Consider the following 17,400-nt stretch of genomic DNA (forward strand, 5'->3'; position numbering starts at 1 on the left):
CCGAGCCAACCGGACCCAAAGTGGGCCCTTGACCCAACTAAACTAAACCAAAACCCTAGTTTTCAGCACTCTCTCTCCTCACTTGAGACACTCACACGCTGAAAATGGAGGCCATGGAGGGAAGAACACTCTCTCAAGTTCTCTCCCTTGGTTGATCTTCAAACCACCATAACTTTTGATTTAGAGCTCCGATCGCCGCACCGTTTGCAGCCACGCGTTCACCGCGGATAGCTCTACAAAACCCATACAATCAATCTTGAGGTAAGTCACGTTTTGCTCTTCGAATTTCTAGCTTTGATTTCGAGTTTCATGAGCAAAAATGTTGAGATTTTGGGCTCTTTGATGTTATAGGACCCAACTCTCTTAAAGGAGAAGGTTAATCTTGTCTCCTTGGACCTTGGGTGTGGTAAGATTCTCAACCCTAGTGTAATTTGTTATTCTATGATGTTTGGGTATTGAGATGTTGTGTATGGGTATGATGATTGTGGCTTAGGTTGTGTATATGTGAATGTTGGGGCTTGATTGAGACCTTGGAAAACTTGAAAAAGGATTTTTGGTGGTAAAAATCTGTTCTTGGAGGGGTTAAAACCTAGAGGACTTGTGGACAAGTGGTTTGGAAGTGCTCCGGTTGAGCTTGGAAAATCGGCTAAGGTATGGTCTCGGTTTCTCGTATCTAATATGTAATGTGGTAGGAAATACTTAGGCTAGAAGCCCTAAGATAGGCATTGAATTGTTGATGTTGTTGAATGGTTGAGATATATGATGTGGTCATATATGTGATGATGATTATTGATGCCTTGATGGTATGATGTATGAGAAATATGCATGTTGTGATACATGCTTGATGAGTAATTGAGGTTGAATTGTGGGTGACACCATGTTGATGGTGAGTATGATATTGAGTATGTGTAATGATGGTTAATTGAAAGTGGTATCATGGGAGATTGGGATGAGAAAGTATGTATGACATGTTTTTGTGTTATCTCTTAGCCATTTGATTGAGAAGTGCTAAATTAGTGGCATGATGTTTTGCGAATTGTGGTGAAGTGTTGATGTGTGAGTTGAGGAGGCTTGATGTTGATATTGGTACATTTTGATTGATTTCAAAAAGGATTGAAATTGGCATGTTTTGGTTGATTTTGAAAGAGTTGAAAATGGCTTGTTTTGAAAATGGCACCTTGTGGTTTTGTATGAAAACATGGTTTTTGTGCATATTTTGACGAGACATAACTTGGATTACGGATCCCCGTTTTGTACAAAACTTATTTAGAAATTAAATTGGATCCGGGATGTCCATGCCGTTGGAAGAACGAGCGGAAAACGATTTAAAATGATAAAGTTATGTCCGTCGAAAGATTGGGGGTTGAATCTGTGAATTCTGCAGCTTTTAACTTAGAAAATTTTTAGTAGAATGACCCTCCGCGCGTAGGCGCACTTGGCGCGTACGCGCCGTTCTTCAAGAAAGCACCATCCACGCGTGCGCGTGGTGTGCGCGGGCGCGTCGATGCGCTGCACCAAATGCCCAGCTATTTTTCCGAGAGTTGTGCTAGAGTTGTGCCAGTTTTGTGCCTGGGGCGCAAGAGCACCCACGCGTACGCGTGGCTGACGCTTGCGCGTCGTTTGGCTATTTTTCAATCCACGCGTCCGCGCGTATGACGCTTGCGCGTCGATGAGTTTTGTGGCCATCCACGCGTGCGCGTGGAGTGCGCGTACGCGTACGCGTGGCCCTGTTTTCATCCCAAAGTTGATTTTTGAGTTTTAAAAGCCAAATTTCATACTTCTAAGCCTCCAATCTCACCACTTATGTCTTAAATCATTATAATATGCCTAGCAATGAGCTAGTGAATGTGGTAACTTGCGAATGAAGCAAGGGAAAAATGAATGATCAATGAGGATCAAGATGATTATGTGAGATGCGGAGGATGGCGGTGGAAGTGCTTGTTATGCCATGGTCCGAAGGGCCGTAATTGCTAATGAATTGGCTGGTTATGGATTTAACCGTGAGCCGGATGGCTGGATTATTACCGTGCTACGGCGGAACCATGATTATGGCTAAGTATAAATGCATATATGCTGTTGAATGAATTGTGAATGTTTGCACTTCCACCATCGGAGATGAGGATTTTCCTGGGAGGAAGCAGTGGCTAGCCACCACGTGCTCCAGGTTGAGACTCGAAGCTCTTTTGACCCTATGTCGTAAGTGTGGTCGGGCACTGTGAAAGCCCCGGATGAGCTCGCCCCCATAAATATTCACCAGTGAGGGTGATGGATATGGATCATGATTATGATCAAGTTTATGATGAGTATAACTCGAGTTGGGGATGCGCGACAGAGGGACAGTCCAATGGTTAGCTACCAGGACTTGTTGGGTTGGCTCTATAACCGACATATGATATCATCAGCCACTAGGGACAGGCATTCATCATATGCATACTATATGAATTGTTTGAGATTGCCTATTTGACTGCATATTACTTGCTAATTGTCTAAATGCCTTATCTGTTCTTATTTGTATATCTCTTGTTTGATTTAGCTGTGTTTGCTACATTATACTCCTGCTGGTGGTTGGGAGGTCTGAAGGAATTGGAAAGGGAAGTATTAGTTAGACTGAAGGATCTTTAGTCAGTTGCCACTTATGGTTTAGCTTGTTTATAAGCTTTGATATTATCTGGAGGAAGTCCTAGGATTGCCTTCGGCTTTCCTCTATTATTACATGTTATATATGGGGAACTGTTACCATGTTGGGGACCTCTGGTTCTCACCCATGCGGATTTTGTGGTTTTCAGATGCAGGACGCGAGGCTTCCCGTTGAGGCATGCTGGAGACTTCTGGATTAGCGAAGATCCTTGTTCTCGGGACTCTGTTTTGATTTTATGATTTCTCTTAGATACTTTTATCTCCATTGAATAATACAAACTGTGATGACTCCTCTTAGAGGGGATTTTGGAGACTAGGTTCTCTGTTTTTGTATCCTTTTGGGTTTCCTTTGGGGTTTTCTTATTTTATTATATGTATATATTACTATGCTCGGATCGGTTATCTTCGCAACCGGATTTTGAGTTTTGATATTCCCGTTTTTGACACTCTTTCATATATATATATATAATTCTCGCGATGGTTTATTTTTGTTCGCTACGTTATCGATCGGAGTGTTACACTTTTCGAGTCACGATTTTTATTTATCCCTTTTTCCTTCAAAGGCTCCTAGTTATAAACATCATTCATACTACTATACGTACTAAATTTTTATTTTAGAGGTCGTAATACATTGCCATCTCTGAATTATGACTTAAGCATAAGACTCTGTATGGTAGAGTGTTACAATAACACATAAGGACATCATCATATGCTTATTTTTGCTATCAGCACCATAGAAGTTCCCATTTAATGTGCTGAAAAATAACATAGTTACCCAGGATGTAACCCAAAATGAGATGAAAAAATATTAAATGAAGCAAAAGAGAAAGAAATTCAACCTCTCATGAGCTGAGAAGTGAGCTGAATAATCCAAAGTGCTAAAATATCAATTACTTAATTACCAAATTGAACCATATTTTTCTATATATGAATGAAATTATTAATTTTTTTTACTGCAAAATAAATATTGACACAAGGAATAAATATTATTCATCTATTAAATAATAGAAAAAAAGTTACCAACTATGCTATCTATTAATTACTACATTAACTGACTTTTTATGTTCAAATCGTAAAAAATTTGAATTTTTTTAGCATTCATAGCTTAATTTTATTTTCTCATGTTTACAATTGATATATTGGAATTTCATCTAAGTAAATTTATTCCAAAAATTGTGCCAACTATTCCTGGTTATATATAAATTAATTTCAAATGCTAAATTCATTTTTTCTTTACATGCAATGGGTCTCAATAAAACATGACTAATTTATGCTTTTTTTCATTTCGGCCTATACCCAGCCTTCTACAGCCGAACCATTCCAAAAATAAAAGGATCCAGAAATTCATACCCACTATCCTTTCTCCTTATTTACTTCTTTCTTTTATTTTCTCTTTTTCTTTTTTTTTCTTTTTTTTGGTCAGAGTGAGAGAGTAGGGATTTTCAAACCCCAACAATATACCGTATAGCCCACTTCTCTTTTAACATTATTTGTCTAACACTTTACTTTATAACCCACTAAACCCAATATTTCAAGCCATTCCCTTCTTTTCCTTTCCTTTCAAAATCTCAACTGTTATCAAGTAAATAATGTTGATCACAAGACCATATAATTTGAATAAATGCTAATTGAACTTAAACCGAAGTGAACATTGTAGAATAATTAAGTTATAAGCCAGAAAATAACCTTATACAGGATAGTCTCTCTGATATTGAATAGTAAACTCTAGTTCTCAGATAGATGTTTGTCTAGGAAAGCTTTGGCTAGATTACTGAAGCTTGCACTAACTTCTTCAGCTGCTGCATACCTCTTGATGGCATCAACAACTTCTGGCTTTAAAATCTCTTCCTTGTTAGATTCATTACACACATAATAAAGTGCTCCAAGTGCATAATTTACCTAAATATCAAACGGTAATTACTCAGTGATACATCGAATCATAATAAGAAGAAAATTAAGAATGTAAAGGTCGATAAAGATATATGATTTACTCAGCAGTTACTATGTAATTTTGAGAACAAGTTATTAGTAAGCAAGTTTAACAGGTATAAAGGTATATACATTCTAGAGAATCTAACATCCTATGAAAAATCATTCGAAGTTATTTCTTCTGATACACAGAAGACAATAAGAGAACCTAAATTTCAAAGATAGAGTAACAAATATGAATCATGCTCATATATAGCATAAACTAGGGGAAAGATTATTGTGTCAAAAACAATTTTAAGATTCTGGCTTTACATGTCCCTTTGGCTCGTAGCATTCACAAGTTGAACTAAAGAGCCAAAACAAAATCATGAGGTGGTCAAGCAAAACAAACTCAAGAAAGTTTCTTATCCTTACAGTGTTCCTGACTGGGCTTGATAGACATTGAATGATAAGAGGTATGCCACCAAACTTACTTACAACTGCAACATTTGCCTGATCTAAAATAAATAAATCAATTCAAAAGGCTGTTATCATGAATAAAATTCTTTAAAATAGAAGTTTACAAAACAAGAGCAAAACAACTAGCATTTTACCAGCACAAGAATTGCAGATGCCTCCAACACCAAAGTCTACAAGTTTTTCATTGGGTTCAGTCATGCAGTCCAGGAAGAGTTCCAAAACATTAAGCTGCTCATGTGTCAAATTGGGTAAAACAGAAGTTACAAACTGAACAATGCATGCATCGATATTAAAGAAAGTTACAAAGTACAAAATATGCAATTTTTTGGCTCCATACCTGTCGCAACAAGTTATAATTGTAAGGATCATAAGCGAAGTTGGCCAAATTTGCCAGAATCCTCTCTTTTGTTTCTGTTAAGGGGGGAAAAAGAATATGAAAAAGTTTCAGCAATCTAGAACTCTAGAAGACAAATGTGTCTTTACAAATGCAGTTGAAAAGAGTGTTTCAAACATTACTAAATTATCAAATAAAACTTCTAAAAATAAATGAAAAAAAAGTATACCTTCATCAGTTGTGTTCTGAAACTGAGACACCAGTTCCTGAAACAAGCGTCATCTGTCAACGAAAATACTTGTGTCTAAAATAGTTGTACATGACTATTATTTGTTTTTGTTTTGCCGTCGTTGTTGCTGTTATAATAATAAAAGCAACAGAAGTTGAAAAGAAAAAGATGATGAGAGAAGCACCTGAAGGTATTGAAATCTAGGACTTCCATATTTTCCAGTTCGCTCTTGTTGTCTCTGGTCATTGGTGAACATCGATAGTTCCCTCTTCTGCTCAATAACTATTTATTAATACTAAGAATAATAAACATACAAATCTGTTTGCACAAAAACTTGCTGATAGAAACAGCAAGAGAAGCATGGGAGGGAATGCCAACAAGAACGATACAAGCTTGGAAGGGCATCAAAAAAGAAAGATAGAGATAGCCTAGAAGTAATTGTGATTACTGCTACATTAAGCTTCCGGCTAATTTTGATGACATAAGATTAGATTCGACCAAGAGACCACAAAGGAGGTAAAAGCTATCACTTGATGGACAAGGCGGTGTGCGTAGTGTATAAAAAGGTATTCAATAGCATCATAGCAAAACAATTGTAACCAAGGTTCTGAAAACCGGACCGGTCATCGAACCACTCTAATTACTGGTTTATTGATCTAATCGGTTCAACCGTAGTTCAACCAAAAAATTCGTTTTATAATAAAATAATAAAAAATATAAATAAATACCCTAAAACATAATTATAATCTAATATAAATCTTAAAACGTCTTCTAAATTTAAAGCACTACATGAAATGTCATCAAAATCTTATGATTTTATCAAAATACAAACTCAAAAATTAAATAACTAAGGTATTTATTTAAATATATTTTGAATCTAACTCTAATCTCATTGTTGATGAGAGTGAAAATTAATAATCATAATACTAACTCTAATCTAATTAAGCAGCTATTGTCCGATCTGAGCCAAATTAGATGCTTATATGCTAATAAAGTAGAAGTACTACTTGATCCCCTACTAATGTTCTCCATGATGATAGTACCAAAAGCATAATTAAAAACCTAAGCACACAAAGTAATTAACATCAAGATATTTCCATCTTTGAAACAAACTTAACCAACCAACCAAATATAAACTAACCTGAAGAAACAAGAAACAAGGATAATCCCAATCTCAAAAATCACAACAATTTCAATTTAGCAAATTAGAAAATTAACAATTTGAGAAGAACAACACAGCAACTCAAAGACAACAATACACAACAATTTGCAAATAAACAACAAGAATAGAAAATCCAGCAAATTATATCGCAGCAACCTATTAATTTGGCAAATCAAAACAACAGCAGCCCAACAATTTAGCAAATTATCAACTGAACAAGTTCAAGAACAGAAAATCACAATAAAAACAAAAACAAAAAAAAAATTAAAGACAACAGAACATCAACATAACATAACAGAATCAAGAACTTGATCAACAATCCTAAACCACAGTTATAACAACAATAATTGAGAAAAGAAAATCTGATATTAACAATCCTAAACCAATAAAAACAACAATTACAGTAAAAAATACTTTCTAGAGCACAGAGGTGAGGGAGCACAGAGGGCTGGACGCAGCAGAACAGGAGAAGAGATGGCCTGGACTGCCGCAAAACCAAAAGACAAGAGCCATAGTCAAGAACTTTCAACTACTTTGGATCACACATTCCCAAATGGTAATTTCTTCATTCGTCTTAAGCATCTCTTTTAACTTTGTTAGAAGTAATTTTTCAATTAAATAATCAAAGCACAACTCAAGAAATGCAAAAAATTAAGCTGCACACAGCATAAGAATGCAAAAACAACATGAAAAACAGCAACACAGCAACAAACAGCATTACAAAAAAAACAACAATCAAGAACAATAAGAACAACCACAGCAGTGAACAAACATTAACAATCAAAACCATCAAAAACAAAGAGCAACAATCAGCAACAATAAACACAACACTGAACAATTAAATAAAAAAATACAGCTGAACAACAAGAACAGTTCCATAATTACTGTAAAACAAAATAATCTAAATTACTCATAACAGAAAAACCTAAGAAAATCATTACTCATAACAAGAACAGCTCAATAATGTTCATTACTCATTATCAGTAATAAAAACCGGCTGGGTCCCGGTTCGGTCCGACTTGCTGGTTCCTGGCCGGTTCAGCAGTTTTTCCACTGGTTTTTTAATCAACAATTTAAAAGGCTAACCAGATCGTAACTGCTGCCGGTTCAAAGTTAGACCGGTTGGATTGGCCGGTCCAGTCTGGTTTTCAGAAGCATGATTGTAACATGAAAGAATGCAGGATTTACCAATTCTTTATTAACGGATTGCAAATTCACATTCATAGAGACGCTTTTTTTGAAAATCTAAACTATTTTCCGAACATTGTATCAGGCAAAATTCTACGATGAAAAAGAAAAAATATTGCAGATCAAAGATTCAGAAGCAATCATCATATATCAACATTTGAATAGAAAAACCAGATCACAGTTCTATAGCAAATCCATAATCAGAGATAAAATTTGTTGTTGCAAATATGGAATCATCAATAACAACAATTAAAATTCCAGAAGCACTCTCACCAAGAGAGCAGAAGCAAAAGACGAAGATGACTTGGACGAGCCAAGCAAAATTCTATTGCGATGCAACCAGTGGCTTCGAAGATCGAAGCAAGGGCGAAGGGTTTGAACTTGCAAGCGATAGTTGGTTCTCGGCGGTTAGGAGGGTCACTCTTTGGCCGGAGGAAAAACTGCTCACGGTTCCTTGTTGCAAGATCGGAGACGAGCGGCGCAACACGATTTGTGGCGGCGAGTGAACTGCTCCTCAGTCACCGGACTTGCGTTCTCATTCTCATTCCCACGCTGTTGTTCTGTGTCCCAGAGTTGGGCCTTCCATGGATGAACATAGTCCAAGCCCAAATCCAATCTGAATTTCACCAAAAAAAATATATTAAATGTGTATTTTTCTTTCCACAAAGGCTGTCTTAGAGACTGTGATATAATGAGTATAATAAGGTTTATGGAAAATCCCAGCTCCGCCAAGAGTACTGAATTTCAGCTGGAGGCTCATCTCCAATGCCCTGCCCACATGGAAAAACCTACAACAGAGAGGAATCAGTATCTCACCACTTTGCACAACTTTGATGCCGCCGGAGCAAACGGCGGAGACCGCGGAGCTGGAGCTGTGATCCGAGATCACCAAGGCGCTATTTTGGCTGTTGCAACTTGGAAGATCCATGGCGTGCTTTCATTCGGTCAGGGAGGCAGAGGCACTCTCTTGTTTAGTGGGACTGAAATTAGCAATAGAGGGGTGTTTTTTTATGTTGTGGTTTAAGGGGATAACATTGAAGTACTCCATGCACTGAGATATCCAATTACCCACAGTAATTATTTTGGACTCTCTTTGTCAAATGGTAATTTTTTTTGGATAGGCTTAGATTTACCCAGATTTCTCATGTAAAGAGAAATGGTAACTTAGTTGCTCACTCTCTAGCAAAAACGACCCTCTCTGTACCTAACACACTATGGATAGACGAGGTTATCTTCTTTTTTAGGATATTAGTTTTGATGTATTTTCGTGTAAAATAGTTTATCAATATTGTTTAATCACGTATTAGCATGTATATAAGATATTTAACATAATTTATATTGTGAGAAACTAAACAGTTTTACTTGTAATATAATATACATGAGAGATTTGAATTTATAATCTTACGCAAAACACAGCAAAATCCTTACAATATGCCTAGTGGCTTAAATGATTCAACGTTGTTCAATTAAATTCAATTTTTAATTGAGTTTCTTTTGACTTTTACAATTGTGTCCATGTTTGTTTATTTATTTATTTTTGTCAATGAATTGTGTTCACGTTTAGTAACACCGTCTTTTTTTTTTTTTTTTTTTTTGGTAGTAGTAACACCGTCTTTGGTCGTTCATGGTTTCTTCTTTTTTTGGTCATGGTCATTCATATTTTGTTTTGGAGATGTTATTTAAACTGAATGGGCTTTTGAGTGCTGAGGTCCAATAGGTCCGGTTGGGCTGTCCGACCCAAACAGTCCAAATACAAAACCTTACAGCATACTAGCTTAGGAATAGGATTCAACAATAATATTATATCCGCCCCTCGCCATTTCAAAGGTCTCGGGTTCGAGTCCTACCAGCTGCAACCGAGAAGAAAAAAATTGGTAAGTATATGAGAAGTGTTTGGGTGTGTACTATGTACTTAGGATTGGAGATTGTCCAATCCATTGGGGTACCTAGGATTGAGGGTTGTCCAATCCATTGGGACACCTAGGATTGGGGGTTGTTCAATCCACCGACCAAAAAATAAAAAAAACAATAATATTATGACACTAAACTAGTCAGATCTAATGACCAACATCAAACCTTATGCACTTATAAAGCGCAGTCTCATTTGATATCTGTTTCTAAATTTTTCATTTTCCCTTGTAATTTCTTACTCTTTGGTTTTTGCCAACTCAGACAAAGAAATGCAACGTGAGATGTAGCTTTGGTTAAAAGAGTTTGATTGATATACAATGGACTTCACAAATGCATGGCATTTAACAAAAGGTAATTAGAAAAAAAGGTAGATAATTGTCAGCTACTTATAACTTAGATATTGATTCATGCCACCCAACAAGAAGCAAAAACATCCGGGAGTCGGAAGAATCTCAGTCAAAATAAGGTTGCTGACCCATGCCACTTCAATCTTCCAACCTCTCGCCCTTCAAATATGGCCATTTAAGGCTACACAAGAAGAAAGAGGATGTTATGAAAAACAATGACACCAAAAACATTTATGTCTTTATCTCTTAACATGAACAACTCTCTTTATAGGGTTCAGGTTTATCCATGAAGTGAATAGTATACTGTACAATACATACCAGAAACCAACTACTTGTAGATGGAGAAGTGCATAAGATATGCGGCCCTATGACGAACCTGTATAACAAAATCATTTCTTTAAATTTGATCGCAGCACGGGTTGATAATTAGAAAGACATTTCGCTCACCTTTGACGCATATGATCGTAGGTCTGTCGCTGAAATCAAGCTAGAGCATTGTCTTAGAAGAAGACAGAACATTTCATAGATTACTGGATTGTCTTCGATTAATGAGTTGGACAAAACCCAGTTCTCTGTCAAAACTAGGTGAATGTACATCTTGAAGAAATCACAACTTTTGTCTTTGAAGTTAATTGCCCTAAGCAATCTCAGGATGTCTTCTCCACTGTTGGCTTGACACAAAAACTGTATCAAGATTTTTGAGATATGGATGCAATTAATTTGGTGGTAATAATTGTTGAGTTATGAGTGCATTTTGATTTTGCAATGATATTGACAAATGATCCAAGAATGCATTAAAAAAATATATGATAATTTAGAAATTAAACTGGTGGAAAATATTGAAACAGGTAATAGTACATGGAAACATACATAAGCAGAACACAAATTGAGTGGTAAAAGGGAAAGCAACATACTCCATTAAAACAGGAAAGTAGGTTCTGATACGCCACAGCACTCTTAAGTTGCTTACAACGGGAGCTGGCTACGGGTATGCACTCAACAGATTGGATGCAATTCAGATCCTTTGAGACTCTGCACGTCCAAGCCAGTTAGAATAAGAGAAAGGAAGCGAAGATAAAGTAATTGGGCAAGCACTAAATTACACTTCAGCTTGTTTATTTACAGTTTGCACTAATTAATGCTGACTGATTTCATTGATGATTACCACATACAGAAATTCAGAATGTATAAATATCTCAGCACTAAGAATTAACAGAGTATAAAATAGTTTGATCCAACTTGCAGAGATGATAATCACTTCTCTATTAAGTTTAATTATCAAGCATTAAACAAAGCTACAATTGGGTAGATAAATAAAGCTACTAAGTTCATAGTTCAAGTACTACATTATTATTACTGGCACTAAAAAGTAATAACAACCTGGAAGCAACGAATTTTGCTACGTTCCCACAACTTGAATGCCATTCTTGGTCTGTGAAGTAATTGACAATCGCTTGCATGCAATCATTCAAAAGCACTAATAAACCTTGAAACTGGCGATCTAGGAATAGACATATAATAATTTCAACGAGTTCTTCAGCTTCTACAACAGAAAATACTGGTCTTTTACTCCTGCAGTGAGCATAAAAAGGCATAAGTTGACATTGTCACACCAATAAACAACGATGACAAATCATAAATCATGTCCCAAAAACACTTAAAATAAACCAATGATAGAGCTTAAAAGAACAAGGATTTACACCTTAAATGTGCAAAATATATACTGAAGTTTCAAATAAACACTTAATCACAAATCACCAAGGTACATTAGACATCAGTGATGGTAAAAAAACTACGATATGCAAAAAGTCATTAGTAAACACTTAATCCTTCTATTCTTTAAGCCAATTCTTTAAGTGTGCCAAAGGTAACAAAAGTAACAGAAAACCAATTCACATAATTGTCTAAGTAGACACATTGTTGTGGCTTACCGTATTAGACAACAAGCAGTGACAAATTTGAGCCAGGCTCTAATATTTTGGGGTGGTTCTCCAGTGTCAGAATCTAGGATACAAAGACAGATTTTCTTAGAAGGATGGAAATAAATATATGTAGCAATGTCTTTGTTGTTACACTTGAAACACTGCAAATATCTCAACATAGTTACCTAAATTTTTGGGTTCACCACTGGATGAAAATTCAAAAAGAAACCCATAAGTGTCAAGAGCTGTTCTCAAATCTGAGTACTCAGGAAACCAACCAATCTCGACAGGCAATTGATCAACCTAAAAATAATGATTCTGTATTTAATACTAACGTATCAATTGAAAATAGATTCAAACGAAACATGCTCAGTCATAATTGTTACTGCTACCAACATCTATCATTACCAAAAGGAAACATAACAAACATGTCTTTACCTCTTTTCTAGAAGAGAGAACTGCAGACCAAAAGTCAGAGGATGAGTTTCGAAGCTCTTCATTTGATGAATATAACACTGAACGAACAAAACAAAAATAGATGAGTGACAATCTGACTGCTATGCTTAAAGCTGGTAACAACATAACATGAGACTAAACTTTCACCCACTTGTGTTGAAGGACCAAATGGCTACTGGTTTTTCTATATGACCACAGAGGAATGCTAATTTTGGAAGCCAACCATTGATGAGCAATCCTTCAAGAAAGTTATCACCTGAAACAATGCAGCATCCTGACTTAAATCAAGCACTACTTGGTATTTTGCAATTCCAAAAGGAAATGGCCTATGAGTCGACAAAAAGTGCCAAAAATACTGACTGAACAAACAAAATGCCATAGCAACCTTTTTCTGCTGCCAATTCCACCACAGAATTCAGCTCACTGTTCAAAAATGACTGCAGGAGGTTGCAACTTCCAAGCTCAGGAAATTCCAGCGGCGAAAAGGCCTTCTGCATCTCATGAAAAGAAACATCCCTATTCTCATACATCCAAGCTTAAAACCAACAGCAAGCCATACATAGATGATAGATGATATCAGAGAATTGAGTTAGTATAATAACCTTATCTCCAAAAACTTTCACTCCCCAGAGAGGAATATCTTCTTCTTCACCAAAATCGTTCAACTGCACAGAACAATCCAAGCAATTGCTACTGAATGACAGACAATGAAAATAACAAGACTTTTCCCTCCAAGTGGAATAAAACCATTAAAACCTAAGTAGTAATCGACAATGAAGAAATAAAGGCAAAATAATAACAATGAAAGGTAAAACATTACAAAAATAAGAACAAGGGGAATAAACTATTTTGCCTGATTTTCACACTTCTCAACAAGTTTTGTCAAGTAAGCTTCCCTGAGATCTTCATCATCATCATCATAGGAACAGGCATCCTTCTTAGCCTTTTTCGTGTTTGGATTTTCCTTCTCATTCTGTTGTTTTAAATGATCAGTAAGAAGATCATCCAACCCAATAACCTTCTTTCTCCTAATCCAGACTCAAAATTTTCCATAAGTTAGTAGTAAGCAACATTTACCGACCCAACCCTAAGTAATCCAAATCAAATCATGTACTTGGTTTTTGAAGTTAGATAATAGAAACTATTAAACCCTAAAAATTCCCCGTAACCACAAAAAAGAAAAGTTCAAAATAAAAACTTTGAAGAGGGAAAAGGGTACCTTTTATTGCTAACTTTGGGCGCGGGTTTGAGAAATTCATCCTCTAACTCGAAATCTAAAGGGTCGTTGACATCCAATGTTGGTGTTTGTTAACTGCAGGTTAAGGTTGATAGGGTTTGTGCATAGCAGAGAGGAGAGTTTGAATGAGATAAGTGGTAAAGTGAAGAAGCATGCTCTTTCAAATTTCAATCTTTGATGGGCTTTTATATCTTTCTAATATTCTGCTTGCAAAACGGGTCCCTTAAAATATATTGGAAAGCTTTCAAATATATCGGTACACTGGTGTTTCAGTAAATTTTAATACCAGTACACTTTAAAATTTTCCAAACATATTTCTCCCTTCTAGATCAATGCATAAATATCTCAACTTTCACTCACATTTACACTATACGATGTGAATATACATGCATCATTATATTAATTGTGAAGAACAATAAGAATTCATAAAATGTTTTTTCTTGTGACAACTTTTTTCCCCTTAAAACAAAGTCAAAGGCAATCAACTTTAATTTGACTTGAGGAATACGGTATTAGGGTTACATGTTGCTTAAATGCTCAACATATGCCTCATAATACAACCATAAATAATAAAGAAAAGATATAACATGTTGCAATCTTTGCCTATATATATATATATATATATATATACACATATATCTCACTCATTGGCATGGTAATAATAGTATCTATCAATCTATTGAGGGGTCAATAGATTTTTATTGGTCACAAAAAGGAGCCGGTAACCAAACTTTCCCACCAATATTTGCCCAAAAAAAGGTGTGAGAGACCCATAGTTATCAGAACTGAACCGGTAATCAACCCAATCATACGATCGGGTCACCGGGTCACTGGTTCAGCCGATGAGTCACTAGTTCACCCGGTAGACCGGTCATAATTAAATAAATATATAAAATTATAAAAATAAAAGCAAAGCAAAGCTTCTTGGTAGAATATATGTATTCAAGTTGACGTAGATTTTGCATAAATGAACAGTAAGCTTATCTCATACAACATTTTGAGTATATTTGTCATTTTAAAGACAGGTTTCCACTTGGGAGGTCGCAGGTTTCCACTTTGTACCCTAAACACCAATTACCTCACATGAACCAAAATTAATTTGAGGGAAAACGCCACAATTCAATGGTTATGAGTTTACTAAGAACTAACATAAATTTAAAATCGGCAACAGCAGCAGAACAAATCACTTATCAGTTATCACAAATTTCAGATTCAAAATACAAATCACTAATCAAGTAATCAGAGACATTCAAAATCAAAAATCACTCATTCAGACTTCAGAGACATTCAAATTCAATAATCCAAGTACTCAACAGAAATCACAGTGCCACTAACCTTCCATTACAGCAGGACGTCAACGGCGAGGCGACGGCGACACGACAGCGAGATGACGGCGCAGCAGCTGGAAGCCTCGAACAGCGACTCCACCGGCGGAATGGATGACGTGCCGAGCTAGAAGAGAAGCTCTGGCCGTATGCGTTTGGGAAAGGGGAAGGAGGAGGCCGCGAAGACGCCGACAACCACGGACGGCGGCGGCGGTTCCGGCGACGAAGGTGGGTTTTTGGTCTGGGGATCCTTAGGGCTACCTGTTTCAAAGGGAGTGTTTGGTGTGTGTGTGGGGGGGGGGGGGGGTTAACCGGGTGGGGGGATTTTGTTTTTTGTTTTTTTTAAAAAAAAATAGGGAAAACGACGTCGTTTCACACGAATCGGTCGGTTTTCAATCCAATCCAACCGGCCTATTGCCGACCGGTTTAACGGTTTCAGAACGGTTTGAGGATCAACGGTTTTAGGAGAAGAATCGGATCATTCTACACGTTGGTTTCTGATTGAACCAATTTGACCGGCCGATCTAGCCTAGTTTTTAAAATATTCAGAAACATTCAAATTTTTTAAAGTAACACCAACCCATCAAATGTAGGCAAAATTGGTCTTGCTATGGATATCAACAGAGGACTTGAAACAATTCATTTAAATATCCTTCTAATTTTATGTTTGAGAATGCCTATTAGATCCAACTGAGTTGCAGGCTCAAAATGCAATTTTTTCATGTTACTTAATTCCAAATTTTACACTAGAACAATATTTAATAATGAAGTGCAAGATGTAATCACAGAACTCCCACAGAATTCAGAGTTTAGTTTATATTCAGGCCTAAAAAAGTTTCCATCTGCAATAGAATCCACCAAGGATTCTGCATAGTATATTTCCTTTATTATCCAGCAAATTTAACAATAAATTCAACAATTCAAGTATTCAACTCTGTTATCCAGCAACAAAATTCAAAGCAATGATGTTATCCAGCAACAAAGAAATTTGCTCAGGTTCAGCAGCAATTCTAAAAAACCAAATACAACATCAACAACCACCAGATTCAACAACAATTCTAATTAAAATTTGCTCAACTTCAACAACAATAATTTCACCAAAATTGACACTAAACCAGAGAAAGAACAGGGTCGAAAACTTGAAGGGAGCTCACTTGGTTGACTGGTTCCGAGACCGCGACGAAACAAGAAGTCGACCACCACCATCACCCAAGGGAGCAAATGCTGCTTGACTGGTTCTGTCTGTTTCTGCCGCCGACAAAGTGAACGCAAGGGCACGAGACCATGATGACGACCTTCAGTCTCAGACGAGTGCGAGACCGAGAGAGTGACGAGATGAGGCTGTGAGAGACTGAGAGTGACGACTGACAAGGTGAGGAGAGAGACGAGAGAGTGATGAGGTGAGGGTGAGGCCGTGAGTGAGGGACTGTCGAGAGAGAAGAGAGACGAGACTGGGGGTTGGGGGTAGGGGTGGCAAACGGGCCTAAACCCGCCGGGCCGACCCGCATAACCCGCCAAAAAAGGCGGGTCGGACTGAAAAATCGGAACCGCCAAATAGCAAAAGCCCGCCTAACTCGCACCGCTTAAACCGCGGGCTTTGGCGGGGCGGGGCGGGGCGGGCTTCCCCGCCGGGCTAAGATTTTTTTAGTGAGGGGGTATTTTTGCAATTTTTTTGCCAAAACCTAACTTCTCCCAACCTAACTTACAAGAGTATGAAGATAAAAATTGAGTATTTTAAATTATGTTTATGTTATTTTAGAGACAATATTTATAATTATTTTTGGATTATGTTTATTTTATTTTGGAGAGAATATTTATACTTATATTTTGAATGAAAATTTGATTTATAGTTATATTTATTAGATATTTATAATTACAAAGAATTTAATGTTTGTGAATATAAAAATATAATTTTTTATGCCATCAGAAATTATAAATTTATTAATATGGTTGTGAAATTATATATATTACTTAGTAGTTAATAGTAAAAAAAAAAGAGGATATTTGGCGGGCTTAGCCCGCCGGCCCGCCAACCCGCCATTAGGCAGGGTGGGCTGGGATTCTGGGACCGCCTCAGTAGGCGGGGCGGGGTGGGCCAGCCCGCCAAAGGGCGGGCTTCTGGCGGGGCGGGGCGGGCTTCCCGCTTGCCACTCCTAATTGGGGGTTCCATTTAGATTAGGGTTTCATTCAACAGAGGGGTGGGGAGGACACCCTGAAACGACGCCATTTTTAAGTTAAAAAAACCCAATCTGAACCGGGTTAAA

At 37.0% G+C, this 17,400-nt stretch overlaps 2 protein-coding genes and 1 long non-coding RNA gene across 3 annotated transcripts; 1 reads left to right on the top strand and 2 right to left on the bottom strand.

Moving 5' to 3' along the window:
- The first annotated feature begins 349 nt into the window (after positions 1–349).
- On the top strand, positions 350–2,921 carry LOC148575030 (uncharacterized). The gene is made up of 3 exons (XR_015905106.1): positions 350–406; positions 494–651; positions 2,787–2,921. It is a non-coding gene; the product is annotated as an uncharacterized LOC148575030 (long non-coding RNA).
- A 1,325-nt stretch (positions 2,922–4,246) lies between these two features.
- On the bottom strand, positions 4,247–8,940 carry LOC107625575 (uncharacterized). Its single transcript, XM_016328251.3, has 8 exons — positions 8,755–8,940; positions 8,212–8,554; positions 5,773–5,859; positions 5,589–5,625; positions 5,363–5,436; positions 5,160–5,253; positions 4,981–5,063; positions 4,247–4,536 (listed from the first exon to the last, which is right to left on the bottom strand). Exons 3-8 carry the CDS (start codon positions 5,842–5,844, stop codon positions 4,363–4,365), a joined length of 534 nt encoding a protein of 177 aa, XP_016183737.1. The 5' UTR covers positions 5,845–5,859; positions 8,212–8,554; positions 8,755–8,940; the 3' UTR covers positions 4,247–4,362.
- Positions 8,941–10,137: 1,197 nt separating this feature from the next.
- Positions 10,138–15,421, bottom strand: LOC107625574 (uncharacterized; the record flags this gene model as incomplete). The annotated part of the gene is made up of 13 exons (XM_088503620.1): positions 10,138–10,377; positions 10,515–10,572; positions 10,644–10,880; positions 11,111–11,228; positions 11,577–11,768; positions 12,128–12,200; positions 12,304–12,421; positions 12,557–12,633; positions 12,726–12,830; positions 12,960–13,065; positions 13,177–13,239; positions 13,428–13,602; positions 15,147–15,421. Coding segments are annotated over 12 exons (1,587 nt in total), but the record flags the coding sequence as incomplete, so codon positions are not given.
- Between the last annotated feature and the right edge of the window lie 1,979 nt (positions 15,422–17,400).

This window comes from Arachis ipaensis, chromosome B2, assembly GCF_059453495.1.
Source record: "Arachis ipaensis isolate K30076 ecotype BB chromosome B2, ASM5945349v1, whole genome shotgun sequence".
NCBI lineage: Eukaryota > Viridiplantae > Streptophyta > Magnoliopsida > Fabales > Fabaceae > Arachis > Arachis ipaensis.

Coding starts and splice junctions, on each gene's coding strand:
- LOC107625575 (XM_016328251.3), bottom strand. CDS start 5,844: ATGTTCACCAATGACCAGAGACAACAAGAGCGAACTGGAAAATATGGA. Junction 5,437..5,588: donor TCAGAACACAACTGATGAAG/GTATACTTTTTT, acceptor CCCCCTTAACAG/AAACAAAAGAGAGGATTCTG. Junction 5,254..5,362: donor ATTATAACTTGTTGCGACAG/GTATGGAGCCAA, acceptor ACACATGAGCAG/CTTAATGTTTTGGAACTCTT.